Source organism: Colossoma macropomum, unplaced genomic scaffold (assembly GCF_904425465.1).
Source record: "Colossoma macropomum unplaced genomic scaffold, Colossoma_macropomum, whole genome shotgun sequence".
NCBI lineage: Eukaryota > Metazoa > Chordata > Actinopteri > Characiformes > Serrasalmidae > Colossoma > Colossoma macropomum.
Genome location: NW_023494797.1, coordinates 20,884,811 through 20,911,230, shown reverse-complemented (window position 1 = coordinate 20,911,230; position 26,420 = coordinate 20,884,811). Strand labels below are relative to the sequence as shown.

Below are 26,420 nucleotides of genomic sequence, written 5' to 3'. Positions count from 1 at the left end.
GGGCCAAAATAAGTTACAGTGCTACAGTGGGAATAAAGCTTTCTCCCCTTGTTGTTATGTCAGCACTCAAACCTTTCAACAGCCTTTGAGACGAAAGAGTTCTGCTGTCCAACTGTTCAAAAAAATAAAAGAGATGTAGTTTTTAATACTGTTAAAGTTCCAAATGAGCAAAAACAGCATGCTTTGAGTTCACTGTGATGTTTTGTGATGTCACAAAAGCAACACATTTACATATATCAGCCCATTCAGCCTACAGCAGTTTAACTCCACCCAATCACACTGAGGCTATAAGGAGTGTTTCAGCCCAGTCTGCTTTTTGAATGAGACACAATACAGGAAACACATAGCAACACCCTAGCAACCACTCAGGATTCATAGGAACCACCTAGCAACACCCCAGCAACCACTTAGGATACCATAGGAACCACCTAGCAACACCCTAGCAACTACTTAGGATACTATGGGAACCACTTAGCAACACTGTAGCAACCACTTAGGATACATAGGAACCACCTAGCAACACCCAAGCAATCACTTAGGATACCATAGGGACCAATTAGCCACACCTCTTAGGATACCATGGGAACCACCTAGCAACACCCTAGCAACCACTTAAGATACCATAGGAACCACCTAGCAACACCCTAGCAACAACTACTTAGGATACCATAGGAACCAATTAGCAACACCTCTTAGGATACCATGGGAACCATCTAGCAACACCCTAGCAACCACCTAGCAACACCCTAGCAACCACTTAAGATACCATAGGAACCAATTAGCAACACCTCTTAGGATACCACGGGAACCACCTATCAACACCCTAGCAACCACTTAAGATACCATTCCAAAATTATTGCATAACTAATTGGTTAAGATGTAAACAGAGTCGTTCAGAGTGGTTTGGTGTGAAATTCTCCGTTCTAGATAAACTTACCGAGTCAGAACTGTTCACAGTGGTGGTGATAGGAACCAGACGTCCACCTCTAAAAGCTCCCTCACAGAAAGTTACTACATGAAATGGTTATGAATTCACTGCCTGATGACTGAGACACTGTTTTATGATAGTTTTGAGAACTTAAACTCCATTCATGGTGGAGGGATACATGCAGGGCGCTGTGAGGCAAAATAGTCCCCAAAGAAAACTGATTATTTCAGATTTTCCACTATTTTCCATCATCAACATTCCACATAAACTCGTGTAGGTTCACTGGTGGTTCTGGATAGTAAATAAAATGTCTATATTTGTGTTGTAGTCATGGCGACCCCTGGTTCCTATCACCACCACTGTAAAGACATCTGAACCATTTCACACCAAACCACTCTGAATCACTCTGTTAACAGCTCAGCCATACAGAGATTTTGAAAGATCAGTGGAATTGCCTTTTCAAAAGCATCACACTATGCTATTTTTGACTATAAACTGTATGAAAAGTCTGTGATATAAATATTTGTGCTGAGAGATTAGAGGTGTGGTATTAAAGGCCTCGTGGTGCAGTTTAAAGTGTTCTAGACGATGAGTGAGAACATTCTTTCAGTTCTCACTGATTTGTCGCGCGCCTGACGGAGAACGAGTGTGTGAAACAGCGAAGGCAGCGAGTTCATCCCCCCAGCGTCCCCCCAAACAGCCCCCTCCGACTCTCCCGAACATTCCTTACATAAATCTGAAGAGCTGTGTGTTTTTTGAAGAAACCTGAGAGTGTGTGTGTGTGTGTGTTTGTGTGTGTTTCAGGACTCCACACAGTTTTACAGCGTCTACACACAGCTGCACAGTGTGGGGGTGCACCAAATACTCTGGCCATTTTATCGGAAACACCAACATTTTTTTTGCATTTTAATTTTTCTGCATAATTTGAGCTCAACAGCTGCTCTTTACACAATGTGAGAATTTCATGATAAACAGACCAACAGAAATGCTCCAAATTTGCTTCGAATAAAATCACTTTACATTAACTTACATTAAAAGTTAGGAACATTTTTCACTCTCCTGTAAAGTTACCATTTTGTAGATAGACACAGACCGTAGCTCATCTGTTACTGCACAGTTAATCAGCTCCCTCCACTTCATTAATCGACAGAAAGGGACCACCATAGGACCACCACTGACCACACAGCGAATAATTACATCTTAGCTTCCTATATCTAGTCTAATTATCCAGTATTTCTCATTGTTAGATGCTTGATTTGATTATTCAATGTATTTCCAGATGTTTTATTTACTCTCTTTTATTTTGCCACAGGCAGCTTAGTTCACTGAGACCTATGTCTCATTTACAGTTGGGCCCGTGTAAGACATACATAAAATACATTACAATAACATATAACAAACATAAAACACATGAATTACACCTACAGCTCTCATCTGTCAGATTGTTTAAAAGCATTTTAAATTGACTAAGAGTTGTTGTATTTTAGCGCTTAGCTGAAGGTCATTCCACACTAACATAGCACTGCATGAAAATTATTAATAAATTCTGTAGATGAGTACAGTACAAGCATTAATTCTAATACAGATTTCATTAGTTCTAACCATAAGGAAAATAGTGTGGAATAGTGTGTTTCAAGTTTATAAATAATACCCAATAAATGCTGCTTCATTCTTACGTACAAAGATGACCAGTCAGCTTTACAGTAATGGTTTTAGGCCTAAAACTCTAAGGATTCCAGTATTAATGGAGCTGCATTCATATAGATAACACCACCATAATCCAGCACTGATACAACTGCTGCTTGACCAACTTTCAAACACAGACATACTCTGTTTCTATATAAACAGCTAATTTAATTCTTAGTTTCTTTATGAACTCATCAACACTCAGAAATAAAGGTACTAAACTGTCACTGGGTCAGTGCCCCTCTTGTCACTGGGGTGGGACATAACTGTACCATAATCCACTGAAATGATATGTTCTAAGCTGTACTGACTCCACACACCCCGTCTCGTCTCCAGGCTTTTATTTTACTGTTCTGTTTAAAACAATCGGTTATGAAAAGGTACAAATACGAACTTTTCACCTGGAAACACTTATTTAAGGTTCACAATCAGACCTTAAAACCACATTTGAGGGAACGTTTACACTGTTTGTACCTTGATGAACCCACACAGTGAATGTTTGCCCTTGTCATCAATCCAAATTCCCAAATACTTATAAAAACTATACGTATCGCTGCTTTTGGGAGAAAACCTTGTTTGTATCTCCATTTTTGTCATTTTGTACTTTTTTACAGAATTTGAAAACGCCAGCTGATCTTTACAATGTGACAAAATTTCATGATGAACGGACCACCAGAAATGCTCCAAAAGTGCTTGGGAAAAAATCTAGTTCCATAAACTTCCATTCAAAACTAAGAATGTTTTTCCTTCTCCTGTAAACTCAACATTTTGGCAATGCGAGATTTTCTTCCGACAGCAGTGATATGTGTGTATTGATGGTTCATATTAATGGTTCTTCAAAGGTTCTTTAGTAAACAAAATGGTTCTATATAGAACCATGAACACTCAAAGAAGCCTTTGCATGATTAAAGTGTTCTTTTCATGGTGAAATGGTTCTTAAGACTGATTAGAATTTGCTGTAGATGGTTTTATATACAACCTTTTTGAAAATCTATATAGCGCCAAAATTGTTCTATACAGCACCAAAAAGGGTTCTTCTATTGTAAACGAACTTGACATAGAATAACGCTTTTTGGTGATATACAAAACCACTTTCAAAAAGGTTCTGTATAGAACCCTATACAACACATTCTCCATCAATCTGAAGAACACTTTAACGATGGAAATAACCGTTTAATCGTGCAAAGGGTTCCTTAAGTGTTAATGGCTCTATATAGAACCATTTCCTTTACTAAAGAACCCTTGAAGAATCATCTTTTTTCAGCGTGTATATATATATATATATAAATCTCACGTTTCACGTCTCACGTCAGTGTTGCTTGAAAGGGGACCTCCACCCAAAAATGTCCAGGCAAGAGTGGATCTGTGGTGAGAAACTGACCGTTGATGAAGGACTAGAGGATCAAACTGTGGAGCTACAAGAGCAGGGTTTCTGATAAAGTGGCCAGTGAGGGTATAACAGCCCAGCGTTTTGTTTAAATTCAATATTTTGTCTATTTACACTATTTTGTCTGCCTTAAACATCAAACAGCTTTAAATTTCCATTCATTTCCATTATGACTGTATATGCATGTTTAACATGCGCCTCTCAGCCAAAAGACCCCCACACCCTTCTCCCTCTCTCTCCTCACACAGCTGCTCCCTCTCCCTTTCTCTTCAAAGCCCCTTCCTCCAGAACAGAAGCCCACCCATCCCCCATGTACCCCCCCCAGTTCTCCTCCTCACACACTCGAGCTGTGAAATCCGGCCAGTGTTTGAGGCGGTGGGTTTGTGGGGGGAGGGAGGGGGCTGGGGGGGTCTGACGATGATGGAGAAAACAGAGATGTTAAAGCGATAGTTTGGCAAATGTACACTCTTAAAAAAGATGGTTCTTCAATGGTTCTTTAGTAAAGAAAATGGTTCTACGTAGAACCATGATCACTCAAAGAACTCAAAGCGTTCTTTGCATCTTCTGTTGTTAAGATGTCTGGCTTGTAACAACAGAAGAACCCATTTTTGGTGCTACATAGAACCCTTTTCAAAACGGTTCTAGGTAGAACCATCTAAAGCACGATCTCCATCCAAACTGAAGAACTTTTTTATGATGCAAAGGGTTTTTTAAGTGTTCAAAGGTTCTTTATGGAACCATTTTCTTTACTAAAGAACCCTTGAAGAAAATGTCAGGCTTGTAACAATAGAAGAACCCTTTTTGGTGCTATATAGAACCCTTTTCAAAAAGGTTCTAGGTAGAACCATCTACAGCACGTTCTCTATTGATCTGAAGAGTGCTTTCACAATGCAAAGGGTTTTTTGAGTGTTCAAGGTTCTTTATGGAACCATTTTCTTTACTAAAGAACCCTTGAAGAAAAATGTTCGGCTTGTAACAACAGAAGAACCCTTTTTGGTTCTATATAGAACCCTTTTCAAAAAGGTTCTAGGTAGAATCATCTAAAGCACGTTCTCCATCTATCTGAAGAACGTTTTTACGATGCAAAGGGTTTTTTAAGTGATCATGGTTCTTTATAGAACCATTTTCTTTACTGAAGAACCCTTGAAGAAAATTTCAGGCTTGTAACAACAGAAGAACCCTTTTTGGTGTTATATAGAACCCTTTTCAAAAAGGTTCTATGTAGAACCATCTAAACATGTTCTTCATAGACTTGAAGAACGCTTTAATGACGCAAAGGGCTCTTTGAGTGTTCAAAGTTCTTTATAGAACCATTTTCTTTACTAAAGAATCTGTGAAAAAAACATTTTCTAAGTGTGAATTAATCAGTCAGAACGTATTTGTAGTTTGAAGTCTTTAGTTTTAGCACTGAAGCTAAGAGGCTAATGATAAATAGAGCTGATAAACAAGCTGATTTACTCAATACAGACAAACAGAGAAAAAATAGATACATGTTTTTACTGTAAATATACATTACTGTGCTAAAAGCCTGATAAAATAACCTGTAAAGCTGTTTATCTGGGCAGTAAACACTTATTTGTTCAAAAAAAGACTGTAATAAATACAAACAAACTAGTAAACAGTCCATTGTGGCTTTTCTGTGTGTGTGTTAGCTTAAAGGAGCACTTCAGCAAAACAATTTGCAACTTTTGCTTCTTTAGTTTAACATTGGAGCGGCAGGGCTAACACTGCTAAAAAACACTAGAACTCAATAGTCACCTAAATAGCCCAGATTGTTTCTGTACAAATACATTCCTAAAATTCTCAAACCGCATCTTTGTTAAGGTGGTACAGACCTGTAGATGTGACTGACTGTGAGTCATACTGTACTCCAGATCACGTCTACAAGTCTGCTCTACCTTAAACAAGACCTGGATGAGGTTTGAATGAAGTTTTGGGGTATTTTTACAGAAACATTTGGAAATTTGGGTGACTATTGAGTTCTAGTGATTGGTAGCAACGTTAGCCTTGTAGCTCTATTTCTAAACTAAAGAAGCAGAATTTGGACTCCAATCATGTCTTGGATGATCGACTACGTTATGTTGAACATCAAGTGAATAAATACAAGATATTCAGCATTTACAGTTACATAACCAGTCCTGCTTTAAATCACATCAGGTGCTGCTGATGGAACTGAATATATCTGTGTTCTTCCAACATACACATTCATAACTACCTAAAACAGTCTGGCTACTGTATTTATGATTATTTATATTTAATCTAATGTTTTTACTGGCAAAAACACCCCCAGATAAACTGCTTTTAAACAGCTGCTTAAGACTTCAGGACAGCACTGTAAATTGTTATTGTTTTTACTGGTTTTATAATCCCAGGTTATATTAATCCCATGCTATAAAGCATACTGTAGAAATAATTTCACGTTTTATTAATCCCATGCTATGAAGCAAAATGTAGAAATGATGCCAGGTTATATTAATCCTGTGCTATAAAGCAAACTGAAAAAATAATTTTAGATTATATTAACCCCGTGCTATATAAAGCAAACTGAAGAAATAATTTCAGATTATATTAATCCCGTGCTATAAAGCAAACTGAAAAAATAATTTTAGATTACATTAACCCCGTGCTATATAAAGCAAACTGAAGAAATAATTTGATTATATTAATCCTGTGCTATAAAGCAAACTGAAGAAATAATCTCAGGTTATATTAATCCTGTGCTATAAAGCAAACTGTAGAAATAATCTCAGATTATATTAATCCTGTGCTATAAAGCAAACTGAAAATCTCAGATTATATTAATCCTGTGCTATAAAGCAAACTGTAGAAATAATCTCAGGTTATATAATCCCATATGATAAAACATGATGTCTGTCAAAAACATTACAGATGTCCTGTGGTAGTAATACATCAATTCACATATAACACTAATCCCGTCCCAGTAGTGCTTCAGAGAGTAACTCAGAAGTAATGAGTGGTGAGATGACCTTTTCACAGGAAGTAATCTGTAATCCTGTTACAGTGTGAGAGACGTAATGAGTCATTTATAATAGATTGCTTTTTTCTTAGTAACTGCTGGTGAAGACCAGCTCAGGAGAGTGATCAAAAAAAGGGGAATTCCATCCATTTTTCAAATTCCCCCATAATTCAGTGTGTGAGATGTAAACAGAGTGATTCAGAGTGGTTTGGTGTGAAATGGTTCAGATGTCAGATAGACATTTTATTTACTATCCAGAACCACCAGTGAACCTACACGAGTCTTCTGAGTTTATATGGAATGTTGATGATGGAAAATAGTGGAAAATCTCAAATAATAAGTTTTCTTTGGGGACTATTTTGACCAAAATCATCTCAAAACTATCATTCATAACCATTTTAGCTGATCATTAGATTTGGAGTAAGAGAGGATAAACTGGGGGATTAGATTTGCACCAAATTATTTCTTTAGCCCAGGACAACATGCAGCTCTGGACCTGTCCTGTTGTGGCTCCACAGCTGAATCAGATTTGTAGGTAATAATAAAATAATCCTCCTTTACAGTAAAATAAAGCTCTGCTGATCGTTCAACACAGTTTAACAATAAATGGTCTTAAACTCTGGAGTTAATGTAGAACTGCTAATTCACCCTTTAACCCTGAAGATCAGCGCAGACTGCTGGTCACCATAGCAACACAGACAACAATCTCGCCTAGCTAGTAGCTAACGAAATGGCAAAGAGAGAGATTTAAGACGAACATCGATAATTTGGAGATAAACTGACTTATTTGTGTTTATAATCACTCCAGCTGGTTTCCTGATACGTTTAATCTGCAACCAGAAACTGTCAAACACTAAAAAGTCGCGAAGCTGAAGTTTCTCATTGGCCAGCTTCTTGTTCGAATTTTCCCGTTCCACCTTAAATGGTGCGGCAGTTACATTCTGGCGCCTTAGGCACCATTTAAGGTGGAACGGGAAAATTCGAACAGGAAGCTGCTGAATGAGAAGCAACTTTAGCCTCGTAAAAAGTCGAACATTGAGAGACATTTTACAAGAAACTGTTCTACTTTTGTGGAAAAGTTTCCTGCTGGAGATGCGAGAAAAGCAGCTATAGCTGAGCTAAAGCTTAAGGCAGAGCAAAGCAAGTCTGTGTTTTTGTTTATATTATATATTTTTAGCCTATACCAGTAAATTAGCACATACTGAGACATATTTACAGCCAATATGGTAAAATGGGCATAAAATGTTGTGATTTGGTTTTGTTAAAAAGATAAAATGGCTCTTCTTAACATTTGGGTTGCGACCCCTGCTTTAGCCGCTCCACAGGCTTCTGCATGCATGCTGCTTCTCTGCCTTGTGGAAAACCTACACCCAGCCTCGCTAAACAAATTTACCAAGTCAGTGACACTCAGGTCAGCAGCGCAGAGGTCACCTACCTGTCAGACACGATCTACCTGAAAAAAAACACACAAACCCAAAAGCCCAAAAACAAACACAGCACCTTCACCACATCAGCCGCCAGGTTTCTGCCGTACATTTATTTGAAATACTTTTTTAAATATTACACAAGTTAACAAAAGACCGTTTCAGTCTCAGGCACTCGTTCCGGGTAAGAATGAAAGGTGTGAAAATGAAAGCACCAAGGTTTTAAAGGTATAAGAGTCTTGTTTTGTTTTGTTTTGTCTTTTTTTTTCTAATCCATCACGTTAAAAACGAACATTCCTCCTCACTGATTCGGCGCAGTTGAAAATCTTCATTCGGATACGGAAAGGATATGTGAAACCTAAATTAGATTATACGCTATTAAATGCTAATCCAATAACCCAGTTTTTTTTTTCATATTTATCAGAATCACACGCAAAAAAACACAAGACTATTCATTCCAATCATGTTTTTGTTTTTTTTTGTTGTTGTTGTTTTTTTTGTTTCTTTAATGTCCAGAGTTTTGATCTGTGGTCCAGTTTGTTTTCTGTTTATGCCTAACTATCGTTCACATTCATTCTGGTTTATATATTCACCAGCCGGCCTTCGCCGAACACGGCAGGGTACAAAGGCTTCCAGCGCTGTTCACTCTCACTCTCTCTCTATCATTCTCTCTCTCTTTGACTTTTCCTGGTTCTCTGTAATTCTCCCTCACTCTCTCACTCTCTCTCTCTTTTTGTCTCTCTTTTAGCTCTTGAGTGGTTGCATTTCTTTTTTTGGGTTGACCAGAAATTCCTTTTTTTTTTGCCTGAAAATACCACGACAGGCATTCTTGACGTCTATTTTCAGAAAGCCTGTGTTCTTTCTTGGACTTTTTTCAATTGCATCAGAATGGAATTCACATTTCAAGGGTTTTTCAGACCGTATCGATGGCCTGGCTGACCACCACATCTCCAGCAGGGTCAGCAGCAAGGCTTAAATCCTTTTTCAGTTCACAGTCAGTGTGTTCTTGCGCAGCTTTTTCTGCCACGACTCCATTGACACACTCCTCAGCATCTCCGTTGGCATCTCCGTTGGCCTTCTCCTTACAATCCCCATTCACTTTAGGTGCGGTTCCGGAAGGTTCTTCCTCAACTCCAGCGCTGTCGCAGTTGCCATTGTCCAGCTTCTCCTCCGTACCACTAGGGGCAGCGCTGGGCTCCTCAGCTGAAAGCTCATTGGCTGAAGCTGACTCAGAAATCACAATTTCAGGAATGGGTTCTTCACTCTCTGGCTGGGCCACAGGCTCTGGTTCTGAAGGTTTCAGAGCAGCAACGGGTTCAGGTTCAGGTTCAGGTTCTGGGGCTGCAGCACTGGGCTCGGATTCTTGAGAAGGTTCTGGAAGCTCTGGCTCTGGCACCTCTGTGTTTTCTGCATTTTCAGCTGATACTTGTTGAACCTCCATGGTGCTTAAAACCTCCTGGACGGCTTCCTCCACTACCTGTGCTGCTGCGAGCTCTTCTGGTGTAGCTGCAGGTTCTTCTGGTGCAGCTACAGTTTCTTCTGGTGCAGCTACAGGCTCCTCTGGTGTAGCTACAGGTTCTTCTGGTGCAGCTACAGGCTCCTCTGGTGCAGCTACAGGTTCGTCTGGTGCAGCTACGGGCTCCTCTGGTGTAGCTGCAGGTTCTTCTGGTGCAGCTACAGGTTCTTCTGATGCAGCTATGGGCTCCTCTGGTGCAGCTACAGGTTCTTCTGGTGCAGCTACAGGCTCTTCTGGTGCAGCTACAGGTTCTTCAGATGCAGCTTCAGGTTCTTCTGGTGCAGCTACAGGCTCTACTGGCTTAGGTTCTGGTTCCTCAGCTGCAGCTGTTGGTTCTTGTGGTGGGGCAGCTACAGACTCTACTGGGGCCACAACAGGCTCCTCAGTGGCAGCTACAGACTTTACTGGGGTAGGTTCTGGTTCTGCAGCAGCTGGTTCTTGTGGTAGAACTTCAGGCTCCGATGGTGAAGCTACCGGTTCCTCTGGGACGGGAACTGATTCCACTTGTGTAATTGTAGCCTCCACCGGGACAACTGGAGGATCCTCTGGGGCAGCAGCAGCCTCTACTGGTGTAGTTTCAGGCTCGGCTGGGGCAGATACAGTCTCTGCTGGGGCAGCAACAGCTTCCACTGTTGTAGCTACAGCCACTTCCACTGGTGCAGCCTCCTTTGGGGCAGGTGCAGGTTCCTCTTTGGCAGCTGTAGGCTCTTCTGGGGCAGGTGCAGGCTCCTTTGGGGCAGGAGCATCCTCTACAGGTGCAGAAACAGCTTCCACAGTGGGAACCGCAGCAGCCGCCACTGGGGCAGTTGATGGTTCCTCCGCTGGTTTCTTTGGGACCTGTTCCACTGGGGCAGATTTAGCCTCTACAGGGGCAGGAGCAGCTTCCACAGGGGCAGCTGGAGGTTCCGCTGAGTCCACCGGTGGCTCCTTTTTGGGAGCTGCAGCCTCCACTGGAGCAGATGAAGGTTCTACTGGGGCTGGAGGCTTCTCTGGTGCAGCCTCTGGTTCCTTTGGGGCCGCTGCAGCCTCCACCGGAGCAGCTGATGGTTGCTCTGGTGCAGCTGCAGCTTCCTTGGTTGCTGCAGGCTCTTCCTTCACCTCTTCCTTTACGTCTGTAGGTGCAGCAGCTGGCTCAGCTGGAGCAGCAGCTTGTTCTGGCACCTTGGTGGCCTCAGTGGCTGGAGCTTCATCCTTCTGCTCTGAGGCTGATGTTGCCACCACTGCACTCTCCTCCTTTTTATCCTTGGGATCACTGACGTCATATCCCTTCTTCTTCTTGCTCAGCTTGCCTCCCATGATGTGTCCTGGAGAAATGACAGAAAATATAGTTTAAGCTATAAAAATGAGCATTTTGGTCTTTGTTAAAGTGGTAAAACTCAAATGTACCCCAAGTGTAGTCAATCAGCCAAGATGTGCTGTCTGAAGTTTGCTTTTTCAGTGTTAGCACTGGAGCTACGAGGCTAACGTAGCTAAAACGTAATGGAAGCTTATACCCCGGGATTTAGCGTGATTAGCACTGGAGCTGAGAGGCTAATGTAGCTAACACATGATGGAAGCTTATATCCCGGCAATTAGCGTGATTAGCACTGGAGCTACAAGGCTAATGTAGCTAACACACAATGGAAGCTTATACCCCGGGATTTAGCGTGATGAGCACTGGAGCTAAGGGGCTAATGTAGCTAACACACAATGGAAGCTTATATCCCAGGATTTAGCGTGATTAGCACTGGAGCTAAGGGGCTAATGTAGCTAACACACAATGGAAGCTTATACCCCGGTAATGGAAGCTTATATCCCACCAATTAACTTGATTAGCACTGGAGCTACACAGCTAATAAAGCTAACACACAATGAAAGCTTATACCCCGGTAATGGAAGCTTAAATCCCACCAATTAACATGATTAGCACTGGAGCTACGTGGCTAATGAAGCTAACACACAATGGAAGCTTATACCCTGGGATTTAGCGTGATTAGCACTGGAGCTAAGGGGCTAATGTAGCTAACACACAATGGAAGCTTATATCCCGGGATTTGGCGTGATTAGCACTGGTGCTACAAGGTTTATGTAGCTAATATGTAATGGAAGCTTATACCACAGCAAGTAGCGTGGTGCTAACTGCATGCCTAAACCACGTGGCTCAGTAATCTCAAACAGAGTTGCTTATTTAGCACAGTGCTAAGTGGTGGTCATACGCTTGCACTGCCACATTAGCCTCACAGCTACAAAACTAAAGAAGCAAACTTCAGACACCAAACATGTCCTGACTGATGGGCTACGTTTGCGGTAAAAGGTTAATCTACACATTTGCCAAACTATCGCTTTAATATCCACTGGGCAAATTTGATTTTTGGCCAAACTACCACTTTAATTAACCATAAAGTGGATGGGAATGATAAAAGTTGTGAACGCCTGCCAACGTCTCTGTCCTTCTTTAAGGGCACTCAGTCAATGTTACCTAAAACAAACTGCGCCAAGGACAGAGACCGAGCGCGGTCCGAGCCCTGTGGAAGAGGGGGACGGACGAAAGACAAATGGCTAAACCTCTACTGGCGGGCCTTCACATGGTTCTTGTAAACTCCAAACTAGGCTCTTGTGTGTGTGACTGTGGAATGTGGAGTAAGCGGTCTGCCAAGAGAGCGCCCATTCTTCACTTTGAGCCGCTTCGGCTTTTGAGGACGGCACTCGCAGCAACTCTCTCACGAGAAGCGCGGAGAAACCGAGGCGGGCTACTTAAAGAAGAGAGAAAAAAGGAAAAAATAACCTCTGTGTCCTGGGAAAGCAAGACTCAACTCACTGCCAAGACTGAATTTAGTCAGTCAGCATGCATGAAAATGACCAGCTTACACAGACGGGCCAAATTTCTAGCCTGTTTGCTCACTGTTTCACCCTTACACCATTTTTTTTTCAAAACGTGCGTAATCATGGATATGACTATGAGTGAGATGATATTTTTTTTTGTAAAAATTAATGAAACTTAAATCAGTGTAAATAAATTAACACATCCTCTACAGAGAACCCACTTTAATATGACAGATTACAAATTTTGTGCTCAATCTTAACATACAGGAGGAGAAAAAAAGTACCTAAAATGTGTCATAACTGATATAACCCTACATAAATGTTTATAAACGCTTATTTCAATAGGTATTATTCACTATAAATGTTACATTTGCCAACTTAGATCAAAGTAGCCTTTATGACAGATGACACCTATTGGAATAAGCATTAATAAACATTAATGTACAGTTATGTCAGTCACATGTATGTAGGTGTCATGTCTATTTAGTAAATAAAGAGTAATTGTGCATAAAAATGTGGGTTTTGTCTTGTTTTATCAGTTTTGCTGAGCTGCTCCTCACCTGCTCGGCAAAACTGATAAAACAAACAAAACGATCAATAAATAATCAATACTGTTGTTATTTAACATCATAGACGCTTCACAGTTCCATATTCAATATGTCTGAGAAAGTTCCCATTTTCAACAGAGGGGGCGCCAAAACCCCAATCACTAAGCATTCAAAAACGATGTATGTTATTATTCATTATTCCGTGTAAAACTTATTTAAACGTGCTTAAAGTCTTTAGTCATAAGCTGGCTGTAAAAGTCAGGGCACCCCTGATCAGGTTCCACGTAAATAAGTCACGTCCTCTACAGAGACACACCTCTGCACGTTTTTATGCACAATTACTCCTTATTTACTGAATTGAACACATTGGGGTAACATAAAATGTGGCCTTTGCAAAAGTTATGACACATTTTAAGTACTTTTGGTAACACTTTACTGTAGGGTACAGTTCATAAGGCTACATGACACCTACATACGCTTGTCATGAAACTGTACATTAATGTTTAATAATGCTTATTCCAATAGGTGTCATCTGTCATAAAGGCTACTTCGATCAAAACTGGCAAATGTAACATTTATAGAGAATAATGCCTATCGAAATAAGCGTTTATAAACATTTATGTAGGGTTATATCAGTTATCATGACAAGCTTATGTAGGTGCCATGTAGCCTTATGAATTGTACCCAATAGGAAAGTGTAACCGTACTTTTTTCTCCCCGCTGTGTGTTAAAATCGTGCACAAAATTTGTAATCTGGCACATTAAAGTGGGTTCTCTGTAGAGGATGTGTTAAATTATTTACACTGATTTAAGTTTCATTATATTTTTACAAACTAATCTCACTCAGTCATATCCATGATTACGCATGGTTTTTAAAAAAAAACAGAATAAGAATTGCATCCATGTTGGTTTTGGTTATGCAAATAAATAAATAAATAAATAAATTCATTCATTCTACTATTTATCCAATAATTTTTGATGCTATATTATTGCTTGCATTTTTAATATATTGTTGCCAGAACAAAATATTATATGTATATTTTTGTCATTTTTACTTTTTTTAACATAATTTGTAAAAACACCTGTTCTTTCTCCTGTAAAATTCTTTCCTGTGTAAAGTTTTGACCATTTTTGACCATCAAAACCATTTTGATACGTTTTGTTTGCCAGTGTTGATATGCAGTATTTTCTTCTATCTTCTATTATTTCATTTGTGTATGTTACTTTATTACTTGTGTTGTAAAGTGTCTTTGAAAGGCACGCTATAAATAAAACTCATATGTGTTATTATTATTATTATTATTATTATTATTATTATTTCATAAACAAAGAGACCTTTAACCCAGTTATTTCATGGCTGTTAATGATAATCAGCGATAATCTGATGAGGGTCTCAGTGTCAGTGCTGATCAGCTCACAGTACACTGTGAACGAGCTCAGTGCAGCGGCTCTGCATTAGCGAGAGGCTGTTAGGACCATGTGAGGTTTGCTCGTGGCTTGGTTCAGTGCAGCGAGGAGATAAGGGTGGAGAGAACGTCTGATTAGATAAAACACAAGGGTAAACACTGAACTGCACACTTTCATCACACAAACACACAAAAAAAACAGGATGCATTCACCGGAGCAGCCTGCGGACATTTTTATAAGGTCAAAAGTTTAACTTCGTTTAAAAAACTGAAGCTAATTGATGTTCAGTGGACGTCTGGACATCATTTCTCCTTTTTTTTACAGCTTAGAAAAGGAGAAGACCAGGTTTCGACATACTGTCGGTTCCTCTTTATCAAATAAAATTCCTAAAAAATGAGCTTACTCATGACATTTGAAGAAGCCACTTCGTTTAATTGTACTCTCTTAAAAAAGAAGGTTCTTTAGTAAAGGAAATGGTTCTAATACAGAACCACGAACACTCAAAGAACCATTTGCATGATTAAATGCATGGTGAAATGTTCAGTGTTGCTAATGGTTCTATATAGCACCAAAAGGGTTCCGCTATAGTTAAATCTTGACATCGTAACAACAGCAGAGCCCTTTTTGGTACTACACAGAACCATTTTCAAAAAGGTTCTATACAGAACCATACACAACACACCCTTCATCAAACTGGAGACCGATTTCACCAGGCAAAGAACCATTTAAGCATGCATAGGGCTCTTTGAGCGTTCATGGTTTTGTATAGAACCCTAGAAGAACCATCTTTTTAAGAGTGAAATATGGTCATTTTTAAAAAATAATGTGGAACTGAAAGACTGTATAGCCTAAACACATTAATAATCATATTTAGATTATATGCCTGATGACAGTTGCATGTGCTGCAGCTAGGGGGGGGGGTAAATGCAATAGGCAATTGGAGCTGCACCAGAGGGGTAATTATAAGTGGGGTAATTACAGTAGGAGCTGTCCATAGTGCTGCACTGGGGCAACTAAGGCCGGATACATCGTCATGCACCAAGCCAATGCACCAATCAATCCCAATGCACACATCTGCAGCACACGCTAGCTTTCACTATAGCCGCCTGTAGGCACTTATCTGTCCATGCATCACTCTCTGTGCACTACAGTAGCACTACACACACAAAACAAGCTTTAATACAGGTAGAACAGTCTACAAATAGCATGCAACAGTGACTGGAATGAGGATAAAGATAAGCAAACCCTTTAAACTGATGACACTAGCAGTTTGACTGGCTAGCACATGGGATCCACGCTACTGCTGGAGCACAAAATGTTCATGCAAATTGTGACTTGAGTGTCTAAAAAGCATCTGGTTGAAGCAAAATGAAGTTGCAACGCTTCCATGTGAATAAAAGAATTAAACGGACTGCTTTAATATGATTATTACTGTTGATTTGGTGGATGTTGCCTATAACTGAATTGGTGGTATATTTTAACATGGTGGACATTTGAGTTGTGAATGTAAAGCAGCATTTTCAGTGTGTGGGTCTTACATTGGAAAAGCTAATGATGTTAATTAGATTGAGGCCTACATTACATCAACTTCCAGCTCTAGCTGAGCTGCTGTACTATAGATTATGTTGCACTCGTCCACATCAACTGCATTCATTTGCTTTTCATGCCTCAGCCTAAAGCAGGAAAAACCCCACACTGCCATGCTAAACCGCAGCAAAGGGCAATTCAAGGGTGGTAAGAAATGCACTGGAAAAGCCAGATGCCCCTCTGACTGTACCCCCTCCTCCTCCTTTTCCTCCTTTGTTCCCTCTCTCCCCCCCTGCAGCTCTTCATGGCCCCACGCGACAGATGGGGAAATTGAAAACTGGTGTTTAATCTGAAATACAGATTCAGCTTTGGGTAAAAGTACCAGCCATAAGGGACCTACCTACCTGTGGGGCTGAAAGCCCAGCCCGAGCAGCACAAAGCAGCCAAGTCAGCAAAAATGTTATTAACATTAAAGCTGAACTACTTTTTTTTTGCATCACAATGCATTTAACCACCTTTCCTATACATTACATCACATTAAAACCCACCACTTTTCCTTTTTGTCCGCATTCAGCGCATTTAAATAAGCCTTTCACTACTTCAGGGTCTCCTGTGGCTCTTTCAGCCACATGCCTTAATAGCGACTCACACAAAGAAAGATATAAAACACCACGTTTTTCTATCCGCGGCCTAAATTCGGGATTTAAGCGCGCGTTCAGTTAGAGATAAAGCAAATCTCGAGGTTGCAAAAATGAAGAGTGGAGAACAAAGAGCGGACTGAGCATCCACCCCAAAATCCGCTCTCCGCCGTCTGCTCTGCCTTTTAACGCCGGTGCACCAAATTAGTCCACCAACTAGTGCCGTTCAGAACGCCGGCACGTGCGCAGCGCGAGAGAGAAGTGCGTGAAAATGCGCAAAAGAGCGGAGTTTGTACAGACCTGCTGCGGATGGAGAGCCCGGAGAGAAAAAGAGAAGAAGCCTGATAATGTGCGGGTGATGTGGATCCAGCTGCTCCTCTCTGCTGCTCCTTTCAGTGTCTCTGTCTCTCCCTGTCTCTCTGTCTCTCTCTCTCTCTCTCTCTTTCTGCTCCTCCTCTTGTTAACAGCAGCTCCGTTTGTGGCCATGTGGCTCTACTGCCCCCCCCCTCCTCCTCCTCCTCCTCCTCCTCCTCTTCTCCCCTTTCTGCCCCTTCTCCCCCAAACCACACCCACTCACCCCCGCCCCCCATCTCTTACCCCCTCCCTCCCCCCTTCCCAAGGCCACATACTTCTCTAGATTACATGCCGTTTGTTCCTTTCAGCCCCTCTTTTCTCTCTCACCTCTCACCCTTTACACGCAACTCACTGCAACAGCTTTCATTTTCAGGTTTAACATTAGTATTCTGGGAATTTCCCACTCGTGCTTTTCGTTTTTCAGCACTCTGTCCCTTCACAGAGCAATGAAAACACAAATATGCCCAGCCGTAGCTGTCAGAACCCATTTAAAAATAATAATATAATAATATAAAGTATTAAAATAATATGATACCTATTAAATAATAATAATAATAGTAACAGTAATCAGCTTTGTTTATGTGGCACTTTTCATTTTAGCCAGAGCTCTTTACACATTAATATAGGTAAAACATTGGAAGGACAAAATACCATGTTGTTAATGAAGTAATAGCATAATTACATAATTAGTATGGAAGAAATGAGCCTGAATACAATAAAAAATCTTATAGTACATTCAAACAATTACTAAGGTTTACTACAGCATACTACACAAGTATTACACCCCAGGTCAAAGGACATGTAAGGACAACAATAATAATAATAATAATCACCTTTTTAAATAGCGTTTATATTTCAGCTACAACATCTCAGAGTGCTTTACATGTTAATATAAACCACTGGAAGGAAAAAAATACCATGTTTTAAATGAAGCAATAGCATAAATATAGCCTAAATATAATAAAAAATTCAGAAATTCAATTAATTACTACAGGAAACTACACAAATATTATCTCCTAAGTGAAAATAAGTTAACATGTCCTCTTAAATGTGGCATTTTTCTTCATTTTCTACATATTTGCTGAGTTTAACATGGGAAAAAAAGAAAACATAAAACATCAAATGTGCCACATTCAGCAGGTAAGCAGTGATTGTGGATTAAAATGTGCGGAAGTGTGTCTCTGTGAAGGATTTGGTAACTTATTTACACTTAAAAACCAACAACAACATCATGGAATTTGACCAGGAGGGCAAACACTTGGGCTTATGATTGTGGATTACTGTAAAACAGCTCTACAGGAACTACAGGCACTACATTATATAGTTTAATGCAGTGTTACTGGTCGTTTATTAGTGTTGACTTATTTAACAAATGTGCATGAAAGTAGCACAAATCTGGAAAAGAAACAAGTGTAAAGTGGATTCATCACTTATGTAAAAACAGAAAGAAATGTTTGCCTAAAGTACCACTTAATGTTGGAATATGACACAAAATATTGGATCCGTATCTCACACTTATTAAAAAACCCATTCCTGTCTCTTTATTTTCCATACTGGGTCTTTCACATGACCGGTTCCACGCATGACTGTACTCAGAAAGAGATTTAATAAAGATAAAACGCCACTTTCTGCGAATGGTTAGCATAGTTAGCATATTTCAGTCGCGGTGTTCATAGCCAGTGTGTTCCGGCTAAGTCAGCCTCTGTGTGTCCTGCAGTGCAGGTTCTAATTCCACACATACAGAGAACGAAGGGAAGAAGCCAGAAGAGGCGAGAGGTCGTCCTTAATATCGCCCCCCGCTTTACGCGGCCCGGCGCTTGGCACCCGCGTGTGATTTGTCTGCCTGGTGCTAATGGGACGACCGAGATTCTGCTTAGCCTGTTAGCGCCTGCTGGAGCTAATATGTGGAGCTGCTTTGATCCCAAACACATATTTGTCATATTTTCTGGCTGTTTTGTCGTGGAAAATGAAAAACTAGTGAGGTTTTTATTCAGTAAACATTGTGGATGTGGAATCTGAACATTTCCTGGTAGCTTCTGCTAGTTTTTCCTAACACTACACGCTTCAAAAAGATGGTTCTTCTGGGGCAAAGTAGCAGGAATGGTTCTGTTTAGCACCATGAGCTCTAAACAGAACTATTTCATGCTTGCATGGTGAAATGGTTCATCAGATTGATGGAGAATGTGTCGCATATGTTTCTTTATAGGGTTCTGATATCGTTACAATGTCAAGCTTACAATAGAAGAAGAACCCTTTTTCAAAAAGGTTCTGTGTAGAACCATATACACCACATTCTCCATCAATCTGAGGGACCATTTCACCGTGCAGAGAACCATTTAATCACAAGATGGTTCTATAGAGTTCTACATATAACTACTGCCCTAACTAGAGAACCCTTGGAGAACCATCTTTTTTAAGTGTTTATGATGTTTAGGGTGAAGAAACCGTTCAGCCTGTGTGGTTTAGGTGGCAATTCACCAAACGCTAACAGGCAAAACAAGTTCTGACACACAGCTGACAGGAAAAATCAGCTTTATTTATATTGATCATCTCTCTGCATTACAAATTGTTCAGATTTATTGTTATTTTTGTGTTTACATTTGTCCAAATTTGCCCCGTTTTGCTTCGCTGACACGTTAGCCGTGTTGCTAATCTGCTGAAACGTCCTGCTGTTTAGCCCGAAGGGGATGACGTTAAAAAAACACGCGCTGAAGATTTTACGGTGTGTGAAGTTTGTGCTCTGCTGTGAGTTTGACGAACACTGTAAACAGCGTAATTAATCACAGAGCGGCTGTAATAAAGCAGAGAAGACGGAATAAAGCGAGGAGCTCTCAAAGGGGAGCTTTAATGATGAAGACAGTGACATCTGGTGGCCAAACCATGAACGTACAGCCATGAGAATCATTAGCTGTCTCTATAGGTCGTTCATGAGGCCTCTGGCACTGAGAAAATACGTATTAAGGGGTAACATTATTAATAAACCCTGTGAAGCACTGAGGGAATGATGGGAGCACATATGCCTCAGATGTAGGGCTAATCGGGGGGACGGTGGGGGGACCGGCAGTGTGGCCACATTAACAGGAGGTGAATACTTCTTAGTGATTTTTTACCTTAAAAAAGGTTAATTTAAGTACTTAAGTAATTAAGAGAAAAGGAGAAAGTGAGACGGGATGAGGGAGAGAGTAGGACTGCAGTCCTGTTACATATGTATTATATATATATATATATATATATGTTTATATGTTTGTATCTATGTGTCATATAAATATATTCCTTAAGTACAATTGTGTGTATCTTTATGTAATTTTAATAAATCTCATATGTATGGAAGTATCTATATATAATGATAATATGCCCCATATGTATTATTTATATACGCACTGAGAATTTTCTATTGCTAACCCAAATTTTAACGTCAGGAAGCAAAAGTAAACGGTTTAACTCTATTAGTTTTAAATAATGAAACACTGGGTGCACACACACACACACACACACACACACGCTGCACAATTGTGTGTTCGGTCGTCCTGTTCAGACAATAAGAACAGTACGAATGGAGGGTCGAGTTTCAGGGCCGCTCTCATGACTCATGCTTTGGGAATGCTAGCATGTTAGCATGTTAGCACTCCCTGGAGATCTCCAGTCTGAGCCTCAAATCCTGCCAGCTCTGCGTCCAACCAGGGACTTTCTGTGCATCCGAAAGTCTGGAGACATCTGCTGATCCAGCGTTTCCTCTGAAATGAAGGGTGTTAATAGGGAGTCTGTGCTGCAGTAACAGCCTCTACTCTTCTGGGAAGGCTTTACACTAGATGTTGGAACATTGCTGTGAGGATTCAATTGCTTTCAGTCACAAGAACAGGATAATCAATCCAGGGCTAACCAATCATAGGATGACAAATCATAGGCTAACCAATTACAGGCTACCCATCACAGGCTTACCAATCTTGGGTTAACTATTTACCGACTGGCTAACCAATTACAGGCTACCCTATCTTAGACTAACCAAGTCATAGGCTAACCATCACAGGATAACCAATCATAGGCTATCTGATTACTGCTTAACCAATCACTGGCTAACCAATCACTGGCTAACCAAACTTAGGCTAACCAATCACAGGCTAACCAATCCTGGGTTAACTATTTATAGACTGGTTAACCAATCACAGGCTAACCGATCACAGGCTAACCAGTCACAGGCTAACCAATCATATGCAAACCAACGGTAGGCTAACCAATCACAGGCTAACCAATCACAAGCTAACCAATCACAGGCTAACCAACGGTAGGCTAACCAATCACAGACTAACCAATCACAGGCTAACCAGTCACAGGCTAACCAATCACAGGCTAACCAATCATAGGCTAACCAGTCACAGGCTAACCAATCACAGGCTAACCAATCATAGGCTAACCAACGGTAGGCTAACCAATCACAGGCTAACCAATCATAGGCTAACCAATCACAGGCTAACCAATCACAGGCTAACCAATCATAGGCTAACTAACGGTAGGCTAACCAATCACAGGCTAACCAACGGTAGGCTAATCAATCACAGGCTAACCAATCACAGGCTAACCAACGGTAGGCTAATCAATCACAGGCTAACCAATCACAGGCTAACCAATCATAGGCTAATCAATCACAGGCTAACCAATTATAAGCCAAATAATGCTGACCAATCACATACTGATCATACATTTACATGAAGTGTTTTATCCAAGACTGATTTTGAATGAGGCACAATACAGGTCAACCAATCAGAACAGAGCTCATTTACATATATCAGTCTTAAAGGTACAGTGACAGAAGCAAAGAGGCTGGAAAATGTTCATGTAGAAATGAATGAAGACTGTTTTGGTACATAAACCCACACAGACGTCACAAGTGGAGGGAAGAGAATCAAATAGAGGAAAATTCAGGAAACGGGATTTTAATGCATTTTACCCTGATTTTATTTTCTAATAAAAAAGCCACTAATCTCACAAATCACTGAGGGCTGGTAACCCGAACATCCAGCTCGAAGCTCAGAGACAAACCACCATATGTTCTGACCTCAGGGAGCGACCAGGAGCCCCCCTTCTCTCCCCTCCCCTCCCCCCAACTCTCTCCAGAGCTGGAGCAGGTGTACCACAGCGTCCGTCAATGATCTCAGCACTAATTACCCTCCATTCACTCACTGTGCTCTTTACTGTGGGGAAGTGTTGGGGCTGCACGCTGGCAGCTGGTTTCTGTATTGATTACGTGTCTGTAAACCTGGTTTAGACTGGTTTAGAGTCAGAATGCGCTCTAAAAATGGACGAAATGTCAAACCACCATGTTTTACCATCCACATAGATACAGATGCCCTGTAAGAGATCAATTATGTCTGTGAATGCTGCACCAGTCTGTTAAACGGACTGATATAGACAGTCCAGATGAGTGCTGAGTACAAATGAACTGGACAAATGATGAATTAGGATAGAAAGGCAGAGCGATAATCAGGACTGAAAGTCATTTCTTGAAAGGAACAAAAATACAACATAAAATGAACCGAATTCAATTAAATAAATAACTGGTTTAACAAATTTGTGATCAAATAATTTGTGATGTTTGTTTGTTTGTTGCACCCACTAATGTAAAATTAATTTGATTTATTTATATATATATATATATATATATATATATATATATATATATATATATATATATCATATTTTTTTCAAACACTTTAAACTAATTATTTAACATTATTTATTATTGTTTCACATATGGTTGAATTAATTATTGTTATAAATATTAACTGCAATGCCACCCCTTACAGATAATGACTGAAATCACTCTTTTAAAGTGCTGAAATTTTATTTCCAGATCCTAAGTGAAGCAGTTAGGGAACTGGCCTTTTATTTTTAATGAAAGTGAGTAAAGCTCTTTGTCCTGCTGTTCCTCCTTTCCACCAGCAGGTGTCCTCAGTCCGCGTTTACTCTATTTTTACTGTGTTTGGTCTTTGTAGTTAAAGTGTTGATAACCAAATGTACACAAACACCAATCAGGCATAACATGCTGACCACCTCCTTGTTTTTACGCTCATTGTCCATTTTATCAGCTCCACTTACTATATAGGTGCACTTTGTAGTTCTACAGTTACAGACTGTAGTCCATCTGTTTCTCTGATACTTTGTTAGCCCCCTTTTACCCTGTTCTTCAGTGGTCAGGACCCCCATGGACCCTCACAGAGCAGGTACTATTTGGGTGGTGGATCATTCTCAGCACTGCAGTAACACTGACGTGGTGGTGGTGTGTTAGTGTGTGTTGTGCTGGTCTGAGTGGATCAGACACAGCAGTGCTGCTGGAGTTTTTAAACACCTCAGTGTCACTGCTGGACTGAGAATAGTCCACCAACCAAAAATATCCAGCCAACAGCGTCCTGTGGGCAGCGTCCTGTGACCACTGATGAAGGACTAGAGGATGACCAACACAAACTGTGCACAACACACACTAACACACCACCACCACGTCAGTGTTACTGCAGTGCTGAGAATGATCCACCACCCAAATAATACCTGCTCTGTGAGGGTCCATGGGGGTCCTGACCACTGAAGAACAGGGTAAAAGGGGGCTAACAAAGTACCAGAGAAACAGATGGACCACAGTCTGTAACTGTAGAACTACAAAGTGCACCTATATAGTAAGTGGAGCTGATAAAATGGACAATGAGCGTAGAAACATAATGTCATGCCTGATCGGAGTATAAATGAATTATAATTAAATACACATTCAAAGGGGGGAAAGTTACACACATTCCTCCCTGCAGCCTGGAATAAATCTGGATATAATACAGGGGGGAATCTGGCGCTGAAGGCCTAATAAAGGCCTCATAATGGAAGAGGGTTTTATTTGTACTGAAAAGGCTCTGATGTTTATTTTTAGGTCAGTCTAGTCTTTAATCAGTCAGCAGTGAGACAGGAAACTACAGACCAGTGAAAACTCACAGTAAGCCCTCATGGTATTGACCTAACTCACTTTATAAAGTTATAATCTGTTCATTAAACCAGGTTTTAAAACAACGTTCAATTTCAACAAAGAACAGAGCAGAAAAAGCCCATTTTTACACAGTCATGAATAATAAACAGGCCCAGGTGCTTAAACAGTGATGTGAAACAGGAATATCCAGTATTTATTTCAGCCTCCTGTTCAAACACAATGCAAAGTGCTGCTTATTGATCAGTGAATGAGCCTTTTAGCTAAAAATCTGCCAAAATCACAAAAGGAGTGAGGGGTGACGTCATTCAGGCCAACGCGTATGGGGCTGCCCGTCCAGCTGCCGGATCACAATCACACACAGGAAGGGATTAAACACAAACGCGCCCTTTTTAGGCAGCTTTTTCTCTTGTTTTACAACAAAACGCTCCGCCACCGATCATATTCAAGCCGCTGCAGGATCGCCGTGTTTGCAAACTGCAACATATGCGGTTTGTGGAACTGAAGTTTTCAGAGTTGCGGCTCTGGGTCCTTCAGGCGGAGCCTCCACCCTTTGTCGGTTTTATTTTCGCACCCGTATTGCGGAGCCACGCCGCCCTCCGCGCTCTGATTGGCCAGCGGCGCCGAGACGTCGACGCTGCAGCTAAATAAATAAATAAATAAGTGAATAAAAACAGCAAATATGAATAACTTTACATTTCATTTGTTTTCTGGGCGAATTTACCTTCACAGTTAGAGCGATATGTCAGTAGAAAAAGTAGAAACAGCAATTATTAATAAAGTGATGTAAAATATTTAAATAAAGCTTTATAAATATCAATATTATTGAATAAAGAAAATGTAAATGATTCTTAATAACAGAGTATACAAATTCTAGTTATAATATCTTTTAAATTTGTAATCAAAGGTTTACTCCTTCCTAAAAGGAAGCTGCAGTTTAATAAAAGCGATAAATTGCATAATTATATATATATACAATACCATAAATATATAAATATTTTTTCTCCTTACATAGGCCCCTCCTGTCTCTATATTTAAATTATTTCAGTTTCAGTATTTTCTTGTATTTTTATTTTTACTTGTTTACTTTCTGTGCGTCACCACAAGTATTTCAATGCATGAATGTCCTGACATGTTGTGCAGATGACAAATGAACTTGAAACTTGAAACGAATTAATTTAATTTTTATATAGATAATAAAGTAAATTGCTAATCAAGCAAAAGTGTTAATAAAATTAGATTTTAAAAAGTGTTAAAACAATAAAGATGCCTATTTCAAATAAAAATATTACTATAAATTATTAAAATATTACAAATATATTGCTTAATATAAAGTGATTACTTACACGCAAATAGAATAAAAGCTTTAATAATTTCTAAGTGTTATTTTAGTAAAAACTATGGTCTAAAAAAATCATGTTCGGTTTAAAATGCTGTATAAGAATGACAAATGAAAAAAATTATGAGATAAAAACTTTAAACTTTAATTAAAAAAACTGAAATAAAGTGATTTTTTAAAAAAAGAAAGTTTTTGAATATTCGCTCAGTGTCAGTTCGCCAGCCAATCAGGGCGCAGAGTGGGCGGGGCTGCCGGAATGCGGGCGGGAAAAGCGGCGCGGCTGATGGGGAAGATGGCGCCCGGAGTGGAGAAGAAGCTGCTGGGAGCCGCTGGAGAGCCGATGGAGAACAACGGAGAGGAGGACGAGGGGCAGAACCTGTGGTAAAAGAACACACCAGGGCACCCAAACGGAGCTAAACCGCTACTTTTACACTGACTGTGGGGCGCTGGGAGCGGGTTAGTGCGGGTTTGTGCTGTGTCACTGAGGGCGCTTCCCTTCAGCAGCTCAGCACAAACGCTGGAACACTCACAGACTGGGTTTACTCACCTTTACTCACCTCTACTCACCTTTACTCACCTTTATTTATCTTTACACACCTTTAGTCACCTTTACTTACCTCTATCCAGCTCTATCTGCCTTTATTTACCTCATTCTCAACACTGCAAACACCCTAAAACACTCAGAAAACTGGATTTATTCACCTTTGTTTACCTTATTCTGAACCCATGGCTCAATTAGAAATCATGCAGACTGTAACCTGCATGTTGTTGCATCAGTGTTTGCCATTAAAGTGATAAGCAGGATGTTAATATCATCAGTAGGACTGTTCTCTAATCTGTCACTGCTGGGTTTGTTTGTTTATTTGTTTGTGTTTGTCTTGTTAGGTAATTGTTAGTTTGCTGTAACATGTTCTTCTGCAGAAAAAGCG

The 26,420-nt window shown here is 40.3% G+C and overlaps 2 protein-coding genes across 3 annotated transcripts in view; one reads left to right on the top strand and one right to left on the bottom strand.

Annotated features, from left to right (window-relative positions):
* Positions 1–8,495: 8,495 nt before the first annotated feature.
* On the bottom strand, positions 8,496–17,336 carry si:dkey-56m19.5 (vegetative cell wall protein gp1). The gene is made up of 2 exons (XM_036584484.1): positions 17,141–17,336; positions 8,496–11,222 (listed from the first exon to the last, which is right to left on the bottom strand). Exon 2 carries the CDS (start codon positions 11,212–11,214, stop codon positions 9,316–9,318), a length of 1,899 nt encoding a protein of 632 aa, XP_036440377.1. The 5' UTR covers positions 11,215–11,222; positions 17,141–17,336; the 3' UTR covers positions 8,496–9,315.
* An 8,433-nt stretch (positions 17,337–25,769) lies between these two features.
* dync1li2 (dynein, cytoplasmic 1, light intermediate chain 2) overlaps positions 25,770–26,420 on the top strand; it is a 34,990-nt gene continuing 34,339 nt past the window's right edge. For both annotated transcript variants that reach the window (XM_036584487.1, XM_036584488.1), the window contains exon 1: positions 25,770–25,872. In XM_036584487.1, the coding sequence (XP_036440380.1) occupies positions 25,775–25,872 (98 nt within the window). In that variant the 5' untranslated portion in view covers positions 25,770–25,774. The remainder of the gene's footprint in view (positions 25,873–26,420) is intronic.

Bases quoted from the DNA above. Each gene is read 5' to 3' on its own strand.
- si:dkey-56m19.5 (XM_036584484.1), bottom strand. From the start codon at position 11,214: ATGGGAGGCAAGCTGAGCAAGAAGAAGAAGGGATATGACGTCAGTGAT.